Source organism: Thunnus maccoyii, chromosome 21, assembly GCF_910596095.1.
Source record: "Thunnus maccoyii chromosome 21, fThuMac1.1, whole genome shotgun sequence".
NCBI classification, from domain to species: Eukaryota; Metazoa; Chordata; class Actinopteri; order Scombriformes; family Scombridae; genus Thunnus; species Thunnus maccoyii.
Window position 1 is genome coordinate 7,592,963 of NC_056553.1, and position 14,746 is coordinate 7,607,708.

The 14,746-nt window shown below is 40.4% G+C and overlaps 1 protein-coding gene across 10 annotated transcripts in view; it reads right to left on the bottom strand.

Moving 5' to 3' along the window:
- Positions 1 to 14,746, bottom strand: part of abi1a (abl-interactor 1a) — a 53,201-nt gene that overhangs the window by 12,428 nt on the left and 26,027 nt on the right. For 6 of the 10 annotated variants that reach the window (XM_042398956.1, XM_042398957.1, XM_042398960.1 and 3 more), the window contains exons 4-6: positions 7,907 to 8,083; positions 2,354 to 2,457; positions 1,585 to 1,737 (exon numbers count right to left, since the gene is read on the bottom strand). In XM_042398956.1, the coding sequence (XP_042254890.1) occupies positions 1,585 to 1,737; positions 2,354 to 2,457; positions 7,907 to 8,083 (434 nt within the window). The remainder of the gene's footprint in view (positions 1 to 1,584; positions 1,738 to 2,353; positions 2,458 to 7,906; positions 8,084 to 14,746) is intronic. The other 4 variants (XM_042398958.1, XM_042398962.1, XM_042398964.1 and 1 more) reach the window with 1 other exon arrangement.

Below are 14,746 nucleotides of genomic sequence, written 5' to 3' on the forward strand. Positions count from 1 at the left end.
TGCGTGGGGATTTCTGGGTAACAATCGTTGTCGGGAGTCACGTTCGAGGGTTTCGATGCTGCGGTTGTTGACTTAAGGGTTTGAAACAGCACTTCAGGCTTTTACAGATATTAATATCAAGAGTGATTCAGGCCGCGGTAAGAAAGCCTCGTCAGACAAATGCTGGATTTTGTGTAGCAGAGAGGAGGAAGAGGTGTGAAAGTGCTCTAAGCCGCTGAGCTAAATGAAGAGATTAGACATGAAGGGGACCAGTGGTTTTGGAGAGATGTTTTTCTCACGTTACTGAAACCCTGAGTAGACATTTAGTGTTCGGTTTAGAGATGAAGCTGGAACACTCTTTCCACTCATACCTATCCAAAAAAACCATATAAAGTACCAGACTCACTCTCCATTAGAGGCTGTGTGAAGTTGATTAATGGGCTTTTTACTCGTGATGTTGCAAATTTATAGCTTCAACTTAATTGTATCAGCATGGGGGCAACAGTGCTGACTGATATCGGTTTGATATTACGAAGCCAATAGTGGCTCCATATAATCTGCACACTAACATCAGTTAGACTGATGTAACCCTGCTTGTAAACTTTAACTTTCTACATATAAAGTTTATTTGCAAAACTTTGTATATATGCTGGAAAAGGGGATATGTCCTGTTTATCACTTTATGTTTTTTTTGGGTTCTATAGACAAAACTGACTTAAAGGACTGTGTCAGTGTTTGCATCCATCTAGCTAATGGGTATCTAAAAGCATCACAGCTCATATATACTATATATGTGTCTGCATCGTCCAGCAAAGTGCAAATAAATTTGAGCTTAATGTCCTATTGTGTCTCATACTTCACACAAAGGAATCTCTGCATCTTTATTAGTGTCTGTATTAAGGATGCAACTAATGATGCTTTTCATTGGTATGTAATGTATTGAAATGCTTTTTTTTTAAACTTATCAGTTAATTGAGGTGTGTAAATTTTTATTTATTTATTTTTTTTTTTTTACAATGGAGACAATTTGAATTTCTATGATCACAAAGCCAAAGATTACATCTCCAAATGCCATTCAGATTGAAAACAGCGCTGTATTTGTAAAAAAATGAAGGAGCTGTGTTGGTGGCAGTGTAACGATGACATATGATCCAGGAAGAACGGTTTGAGCAGATCAATGCATTCGATATGCCTTCAAGCGAAAACTATTATATTTTATACATAATACCATGGGAGGGGATTCCATAACTCTGGAAAATCACAATCATTGAGTTCTCTGTCGCGCTGATCGAGAGCTAAACAGTAGATTATAAATACTAGAAGTGTGTGCTTGACCTTCTTTGATTGGCCAGCGTAGTGCCTTGCTGGATGACGTGTCATTGTGTTCTGTGCCAGGATTACCTTTTTTTGGTTGTTGTTTTTGCCTTTTTTGCCTTCCATATCCAAGCTTTTGCATATTGTTGTTATTGCCTAACTTTCCAAACTCACAGATATTCAATTTGAAGTGATATAAAATACAAAAAAACACAGTAAATCCTCACAGTTTATAAGCTTGTTGGTATGTGCGACAGACTGAATCCGTTTTTCCCTCTTTGTCTTATCTACCTGTGCGTGCGTTGCCTCTGGTTGAGTGACGCCGTGCGCCCGGGGCTGTGCTGCTGGCCGTGCTGGCTGCCTATTCGGGCGGGGCTGGTCATGTAGTCGTTGGGCACCGTGGGCGGCTTCACTGGCTCCAAGGTCTTGTAGGGCGTGTTGCGTCTGCGGCAACGCAAAGATGGAGAATGAAAGGCAAATAATGACAAATCAAGGACACGAATGTTCACACTTTAGTCCAAATCCTATCAAAACTGCGAGGGAGTGTTCACTAGAGCGTGGTAAATCAGTTTACCCAGCTGGATGCTGTGCAGCAGCCGTTTGTGCCACAGGCTGGATGCGAGTATATCACAGTTTACTCTTGGAATTAATATCTGATTGGTGTCACTGACTGCCGCTGTGCACTAGACCACAACAGGCATCATCAGGGTGTGACACCTTTTATATGCTTACAGATAAAAGTTCTCTGCCGGATCCCTTTTCTCTGGCTTTATTCACTGAGATTTTATCACCTCTAAAGTGTATATAAACCAAAAAGACAATCAGAACCAGTTCACTGTGTGTTCGCTGTGTTATTTCATGTTACTCTTCACTAAATAGTTATTTAATAAAAAGACATCAATGCCAAAAGAATAATCTAAAAAAGTGAATAAATGTAACATGCACTGACTGCATGTTCTTCCACTGGCCCAACATGAACCCTGTGTTTTACATTTTGCGTTTGATAATTAAAGGATTTGTCTTTTTTTTTTTTTCATGGTGACTAAAATGGAAGGCTCACCCGAGCGTGCCACGCCCTGACATAGGAGGGCTCGGTGGTTTCTGCGTCGGCGGATTGGTCCTCGATAGTGTTCCTCCTCTGATTGACTGATTATTTCCATGCTGCTGTGGTTAGAAGGATAAAAAAAGATACTTATTTAACAAACAAATTACTTTAGAGGCCGTTGCTGATTACTACAGGTGTGACAAATATCACGTGTTATAGGCTGCCCAGACGATGACTCTTCAACAGCACAGTCGTATAAATGAGTTGGTAATATTTACAGAGTTGTGTAATGCCAATCCGGCTTGTGTTTAACTCAGCAGCAGGGTGTTTGCTGCTGATTGCAGGTTAGAAATCTCTGGGTTGTTTCAGCACGGCTTCTTGCAAAACCTGTGTGTCCTAAAACCACTAAAATAACTAAAGCTTTGTCAGGATTTATGCAACATCTGCATTTGCAATATTGCAAATTCCAGGATATTTGTGCAGTATGCTGACTAATACTAAACTTCACAATATATGTGTTGTTTCTGGGAAGCCTATAAATAAACTACAGAACATTTATGGACAACTACACAACAAATGACAATGTACAGAGTTGCTAAAATGACAGGGAGGGTGTTATAGAGCTGTAGACTGCATGTTCTTGTCTAAGAGGACTACAAGTCGATTAATGGGAAATGACAACATGTATAGGGGTTTGCTGTGAAAGGGAGTTGGACAAAATCTATCAATAATATATTATAGCAAAATAGGTCATGTGACAAACCAGACTTACCTTGGCTTTTAGCCACTTAGTGTGGGCGAAGCAAAAAAAAAAAAACAAAAAAAACAGGAGAAAGACAGAAAGAGGGCATGTCAAAATGGCCATGTCTAAACAAATCAGCAGAAGTCAAAGTACAAGAGAGCAGGAGGAAAAATGATTCCTCATACTATTTACACTGAGTAAACATTTACCAAGACCTAGGCAGGTCAGCAGCTATAAGTCATCCTACCAAAAGGAAAACACTGTGGCTTCTGACTGTTATTCTCTTTACTCAGACCTACCACACCCAGTGCCAGACTGGAAGGAAATCTCAGGGATCTGATGGCAGAGCGATTGTGCACAAGTGAAACCAGTTTTATCTCAACTGGATGTCCAAAACTCTTTGTCATGGAGGATTTATAGTTGCAGCTGTCTCACAAATACATACTTTTAGAGTCGATTGAGCGTCTTAGTTATGAAATAATACTTTATGTTACATACATCCAAGTTTAAACTCAAAATAATTTCACATTATCACATTTCTGGCTGTATTGAAGACACCCTGGTATTTGTTTGGGCTGATGTCAAAGAGAATATGGAGCCAAACTAGCAGTGGGGTTGATCTGCAGTTTGACAACTGCAGAGTCAAGTGGCTCATCTATAATGCAGCGTCCCCAGTGGCCTTTGCAGAAAACACTGTAGCATCTCAAGACCACAAGAGAGAAAAGGAGAAACCGAAAGTGAATTCACAGGACAGGTCAGCGTGAAGTGATCTCTGCCTCTTTAAAAAAAACAACAACAACAGAAAACTCCTTCAGTGTTGCTGTGAAAATGGGTAAATTTCACATTCAAAAATCGACTCTTCTCAGGTTATCAGAGCTAGACGAGATTCAATTTACAATCTAGGTCATGCTATAAATGCCAAGACCTACTGCTGCCTTCTCTTATCTTCTTGGCAAACGGCGCGCTCTCCGTTTCACGGCACCGACCAGACAGTCAGTGTGGAAATACTTTAGTAACGTCCAAGTTGAATTATAGACAGACAGGTTCAGATTAAGGTCGATATCGAGTCCGAAAAGGCTTAACGTGTCGTGCTGAGGGTGAAAATCTAGAGCGCTGCAGCTTGTCAGAGCAGGGTGAGCCTTGAAACACTTCCTAAGGTCAGAGTAGTCACCCCCCCCCCCTTCCCCAAAAAAAAAAAAAAAAAAACTGTTGAAAGAAGATGACAAATACATAGTGAGCAATTATCCCAGCGGGTGTGACATTTGACAGCAGTGGCTAAAGTTTTAGAGCCACAGGAAAATTAAAATCAAGAATTCGCAGCTTGGGAATCGACTCGGTGACCTTGCCATCAGTTCTTAAAACAATGTGATGGACAGGTTCATTAATTAGCCGGTTAAACTCGAGAGAAGAGTGACTTGCTGACCTCAGTGTAGCGTTTAACTGCGCATACATGAACAGACCTTCAAACTGCATGCAAAGACATAAAAAAAACATTACTTTGTCATCTCAAGTAAGAAAAAATATTAACCCCCCCCACCCTCTCTCCCCCAAAATCCCTTTGAGATAATCTTGTAAATTAAAAACTGACACAACACACAGTATCGAAAGATTCCAATCTAGCTTCAAAAATAACACCTGACGTTATCGTCCCAGGATTCCTGAAAGCCCCGCTGACTAGATTAAGCATCAGCTGACTGGAAGAATAAATCTCATCTTTCGTATTAATGCTAAAAAAGCATCATGTCAATGTCGGTACGCTTTGAGATGTGGGAACACCGTGATCTGTCAGTTATGAGGTTCAGGATGAGACGGGCTGCGTTATCGATATGATGATGCTGTTTTCAGAGAAGAATCAGATTATCTATAAAATGAGTTTCACCTTCTCTTTTCTCTCTCAGTTCCTCGTTTTTTTTTTTCTCCTTTATCGTTCCTTCTGATCTGAGAGCGGCTTCTGTTCAATAATGTATGCAAGCGCTACGTGAAGTTTCTCCTCTGTTTCACAGCTCACGCTTTGGTGTTTAACTATACAAACACTGTGTGAAGCCGTAAAACCAATTGAACATTTAGGCCAATCCAAACACCGGGCAAATGCAGCTAGTTTCACAGTTAACTGGAGGCGATGGATATGATTTAAACTCCTATTAAAGTATTGATTCTGGTCATTAAGTAAGCTACGGTTATAGATATTCTATAAAAGCCAGGCATGTGACAGCAGCCATCACAGGATATTATATGAATTCATATGAATATTGATTGGCTCTCTGAGCTGTGACATGCATAGATGAGAGGAGGCTGAGTGATGTAGGACTGCTGTGTGCACGCAGGAGCGGGCGGGTGTGTGTGTGTGTGTGTGTGTGTGTGTGGGTGTGTGTTCCCCATCACATTCACTGACTATACGCTGCGTTTATAAAAGACATTTCAAGGAGTAAATCCGCTGAGATTAGGCCCAGAGTGATACGTAATGTTCTTAAAATAGATGCATCAAATACTCTGAAAAGCAGCCGTGAAGCTCGATGGCTTCGGTAATTTGACACTATTGTGCAACCATCCAGTGGTATCCGAATTTTCAGCAACTCTTATTTAATCAGAAACAGGAGAGTCGGGACTGTGGATGATTCACATGAACCTCGCTGTGGTTTTGTTTGCTATTATTCCTGTGAGTCACCAAACAATTTCATTTTAAGAAATATGGACATTATAAAATTATATATTCATTTTTGACCTTAGCAACAGCAAAAACAATCTCCCCTCTGAGACCGTTTGGTGGCTGTTATGAAGCTTTCCATCATATCACATGACTTTCATAAGCACATAGAGTTTTGTCTTGTTGTTGTTGTTGTAAAATTGTAGATTTCGATTCTTCTCTGAGAAGTTTATGGAAAAACTGCTCAGAGAAAAATAAAACAAAATCTACAATTCCATGAAAACTAGGCAAACTCCGTCTCCTGATCATGATATATCATATGATATGCTTGGAAGTTACAGAACACCCACTGAATACATTTAATAAATGTACTTTTATGCATGTATGGAAATTAAGACTTTGCAGAGTGAAAAATTATGGAAGAGACAGTTTTATAAATGTCAAAAATTAAGCTATTCATATAAATACAAAACAGTATTACAGAATTTCAATATATTATATTACTATACTTACATACTATTAAATGAGCACAGGAATAGTTTTGGGAAATGCGCTAATTAGTTTTATTGCTGAGAGTTAGATGGAGCTAAAGCTAAGAGCCAATTAGCTTAGCTTAGCATAACGAATGGACGTTAGCTTGGCTCAAAATCTGCCTGCCAGCACCTCCAAAGCTCACTAATTAACACATATCTCATTTGTGAAACTAGTACATATAGATAAAAGAAAAAAAAATCGACATTTATTTATATAAAGTCATAAAAAGACAGTTTTTATGTGCTACAACTATTTCTTGGTGACCAGGAACTCACTGTGCCCGGCCGCTAATTGCTACAAAAAAAAAAAAAATACAGCATGCAACTGAGATATGATTTGTTTGTGTGCTTTAGAGGAGTTGGTAGACTAATTCAGGAACTTGGGAGAAAGCCAAGCTGGGTTTCCCCCTTTTTTTCAGTCTCTATGCTAATCTAAGCTAACAGCTTCCTGACTCTAGCTTCATATTTAGTGTACAAACATGTGAGTGGTTTCAATATTCTCATCCAACTCTGGGCAATAAAGCAAATAAATCAAAATGTCAAAGTATTCCTTTAAGGAGCAACTTTAAAAGGAAAGAATTATGTAATAAAACATCTTCCAAATGCTCTACGTGTTACTTTTAAGTGTGGTCATGATACTGTGTGAAAATGTGGTCTCTGTGGTGGGAAACAAATAAAATATTTCACATCCCATTAACAATCACACCCTTCCCTCATGACAGAAGTGTCCGATGTAATTCCCTGCACAGTAAATTGAGAGTGGCACAATGGCTTTTATCCTGCCTTATCAATGCCTGTAACACTACGGGACGGTAATGGCGGGCCTCTAATCCAATCTGTCTGACAGCTGCAATTGATTGGCTGATTGATGGGACATAGGATGCTTGAGGGGAAGGACGGAGATCGCTAAAACGCCTGGAGCCATCAGGAAATGATGTCATTACTGCCAATGTCTGGATGACCCAGTGACCCCTAATGCAAGCCCTTATAGCAGAGAGGGAATGAAAATGTCACACTTGGATTACTGGAGTTTTATTACCTCATTAGTTTACTGCATCAAAGTCTGCGTCTTCCTCATTTCCCAGTTTTTTTTTTCTGATGTGAAAATAAACTACAAATCTAATTGTAACATCATTCCTCTATACTGGGTTTTAGAGAAAATGGAGAGGGAGATTACGAGGGCGGCCCGGGCCTAAGTGCCTTTAAAAACGTCTCACAAATTTGTCTCCGCTTGCCGTTTTCACAACCCTCTCCAAGAATAGAGCTGTTTTCTGAAAGCTATATGATGTAATCACTTTTTTAGTTCATCTCCACCCCCAACTCGTTTCCCACCAACCCACACTGAAACATATTCCTGTAGGGTCAGAAGGGGTGCCTTCTGAAGATGAAAGAGAACGCACAAGAGACAAGAGTGTGAGCGAGAAAATGAGTGGAAGTGGGAGAGAAAAAGAGAAGGAGGGAGATAGGAATACCTCTGGCAAGAAACAGAGGAGGGGGAGCGGAAGAAAATTAGATATAGTGGAACAAGAAAGTGGAAGAACAGAAGCGGTCTTAAACTAATGGAGTGAGCATGAAGAAATCTGATCGCGGAGCCGAAGCGGATCCAAAAATCTGTGAAATCGGGAAGGAAAAAGAGAATATTTGCTCACCTTAACACCATGGCCCACATCGTCCAGTACAGTGTAGTCAATGGGCTTCCTGATGTACCTGACCGGCCGCTCCATATTAGCCGGCGCTATGATCTTATGGGTCCTCGACGTGTTCTTATTGGTTGTCAGGATCCCGATCTCTCGCCTGGCCACCTTCTCTTTATGGATGTCCACCGTCTGTAAATGACACAGTGAGGATAGAAGAGGGGATGTGATCAATACCGCAGAGACACGCGGTACAACGGGGGACCTCTGGGATTGAATAAACTTGTCATACAGCAGCTTAAGAAGGTTTAATTGAATCATGAGGCAGTTCTTTTCATCACAGAGGTCTTAATCTTTTTATGCAGCCTGTGCACACTAATAAAATCGATTGTGGTACAAAACCAGGTCCTGCACACCATAATGACTGAGGCACGTGTTTCTGAACGATTCTGGCTTCACAAATTAATGGATGAGAATGAGTTTACCGGCCCTGAATCTACTGTAGCTATAAGCATGTGAATTATGGAGGTAACACAAATACACAAATCATACATTCATGAATTTTAAATTTGAGCATTATCAGAAAAGCGACCAAGAGGGTTTCCTACTGAAACTGCATCAGTGTTTGATTAACTACCCAGTCACCGTTATAAATACTAATTACTTTAGTTTTTTAAGAGGTGATTTTGTCATTTGGACTAAGCAGCGTGCATAGTTTTCTAATTCATCTCTGAACTGCAAAATCATGTTATCCTTTTGTTGATACCCTTCATGCTGTATGTTTGCAGCCAGTCCTTCATCTTACTTGATCATGACTTGGATAAGACAATGGGTCTAAACTAGATTTTTGAAAGAACTTGATTGATAGTATTTAAGATTAGAGTGAAATTTAGGACAGTTTCATGTGTCACCTAATTTGGGTGAAGTATCCATACAATACTTTCATTTGCATACACAGTGTGAATCTATGTCATGCAAACCTTTGTTAATATGAACCCTTTGTTAGTTGGTGGCATATAAGGAGTCTATTTTTCTACAGAATAATAAAGCTTCAACAGTCCCATTGTGTGTCTGTAATAGATTTGCATGATCTATTTCATGAAATTAAAATAGATTACCATAGAGGGAATGCTTATGAAGAGGTTCTCCTAAATTACCATTTATTTAATTAAAATCATCTAAAGCTGCAATTCATGATTCTCCATCATCTGTTGGCTAGATGATTAATTATTATCATTGATTTCTGCGGTTGTTGAAATGTCAGGAAACAGTTCCAGATCCTCGGATATTCAATTCAGTGTTATAAGTCAGAGAAAAGCAGCAAATCCTCACATTGAGAGCTAGACCGCATAAAAGTTTGGCATTTTTTGCTTGATCGATGACAAAAAAATGGGTTAGTTATTATCAAAACAGTTGGGTGATTCATTTTCTGCCAATCGACTGACTAATCAGACCAATCTTTTCAGCGTTAATGCCATCACAGCGGGATATCGACCGTCATGTCACAACCGTCACAACACATCACGACCGTCAAATCTTCCGTCCCCTGATCTGCCTTCTCTCTCCCACCGAGCAGAGAGGAGCCCGAAGCAGCTGGCCTTCCTCTGAGAGATGAAAGACTGCAATGTCCGCTGAGGGCAGACCAGTAAAATAATGGTCTCTCACAGGGGGGGTAGAAGTCAGCAACCAGCGCCAACAGAGGATTCCTTTCATGCCACAGGGATCTGGAGCTTGACTGAGCTCTGTCTCTTTATTCTGCATGGTTCCACTGTATGGCCGACTTAGCCTTCAAGTATCACTCATCCCAGAGTTGAGGGAATCGACAGCACTCACGCAGACCTATTTGCAAATCCAGTCCAGCGCAGTCAACCCGATGTCCCTGCACAATATCAAGTTTAATTTTAAATTGTGACATTAATGAGATATTGGCCTGAGAGCTGACAAAAGAACTCTAGTATTAACAAAGAATGATTATAAGCAGATTTTATTTCTTACAGGACACGCAAGGGTATAAGAAAGTGGATTGTTCAAAATTACCAGAAAAAAGAATAATCAATATTTCATAACAGGCAAAGTTGCTCATACATAATTGCTCCCACAGAGACTTCCCATACAAAGGGGAAACATCCGTTCTGTTCTTATGCCCGGCTGTGTCTGTTTGAATTAAAAAGGACGGCAGAGTGTTGACTACAGTCATCTTTTTTTTAACTTGAGCCGGGCTGCCAGAACCTGAGAGTCTCTTAATATGAAATAGAAATTGACAAATTCTTCACAGTGAAGCGAACAAACCAATGCACAAATATTCCATTTAAGCAGAAGCCTGCTTTAAAACTTCAGCGTGTGAGAGCTCCACTAGGATTGGGATCTGAGCTGACTGATGGACTCCGCTGCTCAGAGATAACGCCCACATTTCAAACTGTCATAAATCATGATCATCTGAAAACTGGACCAAAATCTAATCTCTCTCTTTGGGTTCCAATTTCCATTTTCAGGGGAGTGATGGGGTTCAGTGAAGGGCGGTGATAGACCCAGACAGAGAAAGGCGTAAAGGCGGAGTAGGGATTGGCTCAGACATCTAAGGTCTGGTGTTACCTCTAAAAGAAAATTTGTACCTCATTTCACCTCACTATAACCCCAACATGCTGGCCTCTCCTCTGATTGGAATATGTAAAGTCATGGGCATGGTGCATTGTTGTAAGATATTATGGGGAAGTGAGTACCCAAAAAGAGGAAAAGTCCCACTACAAACCACCGAAAGCAACTCCTCCTAAACAAGATAACTGTTGCAGAAATGTTGAGGTTAAACTGGGAAAGTATCTGGTCTTGGCTGAGCGTATTCCTTATCAGCGAACAGTGTGTGGACAAACAGAATTGCAGCTGGCAAAGGGGGGAAGTGAGAAGGCGACATGGTGTGAGTTCATCTCCTTCCTGTATGCCGAGAAAATAGCCCTGCTGTAACAGTATGGGCTGATGTTACACAAGTGTTGACAGCAGACCAAATTCCAAACCTCTGTCTTTAGTAAACTTCCACACAGCGAGAGGTTGCACCCTGTCGAGAGCGCTTTGCTGATCCAAAGACCGGTGTCCAAAGAACGTTAAATGGATCTGACAAAAATGCAAAAGGTCCAACTGGAAAAGCGTATTCTGTCTTGACTCCTTTCAGCTGACCCAGTGGGGGAGCTTCAATCTGAGCAATGGCTACTTAATAGACTGTCTCTTCCCTTGACCGAGTGTGCAATCGCTTCAATTGACTGGTACTAAAAGGGTGTTTACTTGATCCCAATGGTCCATCTGTTGGGTGGAAAGAGACTGAACGCTGAAAACATCTTGCCAAACTGAAAGGTGGATGATTCACATGTGTTCTGAACCACTGTCAGCCATATGCCTGAAAGCCTGCGGGTGTTTTCCCAGAACACTTTGCTGTTTTGGCTCTGGTGTTTGGCTTGTCCATCAGGCTACAGGCTTTTAGGGATTTAAGGGCCTCCACTTCTTTGCACTGCTTTTTTATTTTTAATCATCGCTTCCATTACCTTCAACTCTTCCTTCCACGTGATTCTTCTTCCGCATCCAACATCCTTTTAGTTTTTGTCTTTTCTCCATTTTTCTAATTCCGCCCCATTCCCCCCACACACAGAGAAGAGTCACCCACTTATATGACTAGTTTGAGGATCTAAGTCATACACTGGAACTGCTGCCAACACAATCATCGTCATCCGCATGCTCTAACCAGACAGGGGGAAAAAAAAAAAAACCCAGTCAAGATCATTTTGGACTGCACAAGTTCTTCCAATTTTGGGATACAAGTGAGTCAGTGCAGTAGTTGCCACGATGAGAAATTTTTGTTGTGTTGTTAATAGCAACAAGAGTCTAAATATTTGTGATCTATTTATTTCTTTTTAATCCAGATGTTGCCATTTTTGTTAAGGCAGCACTTGGAAAGCTTACAGTTCCAAATAGACATAGGGTCAACTATTTTAAATGTTTGAACTCCAACACCCTGAAGGCTAATCATGTAATTTGAGGAAGCACTGCCATGTTTACCACACTGGCCAGTGTTGGATTGCTTTTAGGAATGTCAAAGGGTTGGGAGAGGCAAAACAACCAGTGTTGTAAAGTTCAGCTTCCTCTAAACTGAATGATCCATCAATAGTCTTTAGGGCAAAGGTGGTGCACATTTGTTGGTCTTAGGTTTAAATTAGTTACTTCCTGTATAATTATAACTTCCAGTAACTGCTTAAATTTCATCTGGGAAAAGAGGGTGATTCCATGGGATTTGAAAAGGTAGCAAAGTAAAGGATCTCTGGGGCTTCTAGAGGTGGAAATACTCATTCAAAAAATTTTTTTTGGAATTCATATGCTCGCTTCTCAACAGCCTAGAGGGCTTAACGATGGTCTTGATATGACAGTTATGCTATTATCTATGTCTGCACTGATAGAGACCCTGTGTTTTTTAGTTGACCAAAAAAAGACACTGCAACTCTCAATGTTTTAGTCGGGGCTTTTATATATATATATCTATATTTGTTTTGCTTCATATATGAGCATTGACAAGAATATACTTCCTACAATGAGAGATTTTATTTGTCAACCATCACAGATTTTGCCATATTTTTTTAAAAACAGTGGCATCTATCATTCCAATATCTGCTTTATGACAATATTGGATTTTTACATGATTTTGGTAGTACAGTATTAATTCATTCGCTGGATTTGCTTGCCATTCTTGTCTGGTTAATTTATCCATCAACAATTTCTCAAATGATTTTCCAGAAAATCAATTATATCACAATATATGTTGAAGCCTTGATGTCAATTACACGTACCATTGATAGAGGATTGTATCCATATTGTCCTCCTCTACTTCTATGTCATGTTTCTCGGGGTGAGGTCCTTTGTTTTGGTAGTTAGCTATTTTGACAAACATTAAGAAACATGTAAAAATGTAAGGTCATCACATCTAGAAGGAAACATATTCATACATGACTGTGCAATGTTTTTGCATTCTAAGAAAAGGTGTATTATCCTCTTTCACCTCGGGCTTTATAACTGATAATGACTCTTCCTCTATGGTGCATTGCCCAATGTGGGTTTGGCAAGTTTCATGCTGTGATTAAGGTCTGCTTGCCTGAAAAGTTAGACAGTAAATTAGGTGTATGCAAAGGAGATACTGTAAGTATGCAGGTGCTTTGACAAGTTTTCCTTGACACTTATTTTTGAATCAAGCACCTTTTTATAATTATGGTACTACTGGATGGTAAATCTGAAAATGTAGAACTAGGATTCCTCCCACAGCGATTTTGACCCAGCCTCTCTACCTCATAGTGATTTTTACTGCTAGCACTGAGGGGGGTGGAGTTGGGTAGGGCTGGAGTATTTGGGAAACAGGCCACACATTGACAGAATGCATCCACACAACATCAGCAAAAGGGGCATAAATCTCTCAGTCCGGTGGCACAGCCAATCAAAAGGCCAGGAATGGAATTTCGAAGCCTTGCACAAACGTAACATCACAACTTCCCACAAGACAAACACACACTGTTTTGGAGAGTGAGGTAAGGAGAAACCCGAAAGAAAAAAGAAAAAAAGCAGGTCTCTCGACTTTGATATGGAATTGAAACAGCCGGTTTCACTTCAGCACATGTTGGTGAGGGTAAAAAAAAAAAAAAAAACCTGCCTTTTCAGCACTTTGACAGACTGGCCGCGGGATGATATCCTCAATAAAATGCCAGCTATGCACAAACGCACGGACAAAATAAAAAGGAACGGCTGCACAGCGTGAACAGTAGGCGTAGTAGGGGTTGAACTGCGAGCTTACACACACAACACAGGGGAAAGCCTACTACTAGACAAACACACCCTACCAAACATACCAAAGTATCTGTGAGCATATGAGACTAGCCAGACCAGACAAATGTACCAACAGTTAATGATAGACTTCAACTGAATATTTTTAAATCTTATAATCATCTACAAACTGGCAGCAAGGCATTTTCTTCTTGCTCCTCAGATGCCACACACACACACACACACACAAAATGCGCACTCAGTTCCCATCATACACTGTCCAAGAACATACGGGCAAGGGCTATTTTTACAGGCATGTAATATCATAAACCAGAACTACATGATTATGAAATAAGACGTGGCAGAGGATCTTATTAAAGGCCGTTTCTGGCTGAGAGCTGGGATAAGCTTCGCTTTACAGCAGTCCACGAATTGGACATTCTTGTTCTGCAGGATTACGAAGGAGATAATATCTAAGAAGCATATGTCATTTAAACACATTTGAACCTCAGTTTCAGGCTTACTGTGGATTTTATACAGCTGCTATCAGGTAAAGACAGCCTGATGAAGACATGAACATATCTGCTTTTTAACTGGGAAAAGGTGACTGAGTGTGAGTGCTCTTTCTTGGCAATACCCTACTTCACGTTCACACTCTTACCCGCATTCAACCCTGAGAGCTGATCTGAACAATTTGTGATGCTCAGTGTGTTCAAGCAGTTATTTGATGATGAAGTGTTGTATGTGCCAAAGTGTGCTTTTTTTTAAAAAATGCACCCACTTTCTCTCAATCTGCCTTGTCTACTACAGTTATTTCCTACATTTCCTGAAATAACTTCCTCAAAGAAGAGTACTGATCATGTTGCCTTTGTGGAGCGTTGAAGCGCAGGCTTGTCAACATGTCATCGAGGCAGCTTGTGGCATTGTTGCATCATTTTGTATGGAGACTCCTGTTGGTGAAGAAACTGGCAACTGCCTTTAATTACATTGGGTTACTGACTGTATGACTGTTAGAGGGAAGCAAGAAGACAACAAACACTTTGTCTTACATCCTGAAGAGTAGATGCCTGA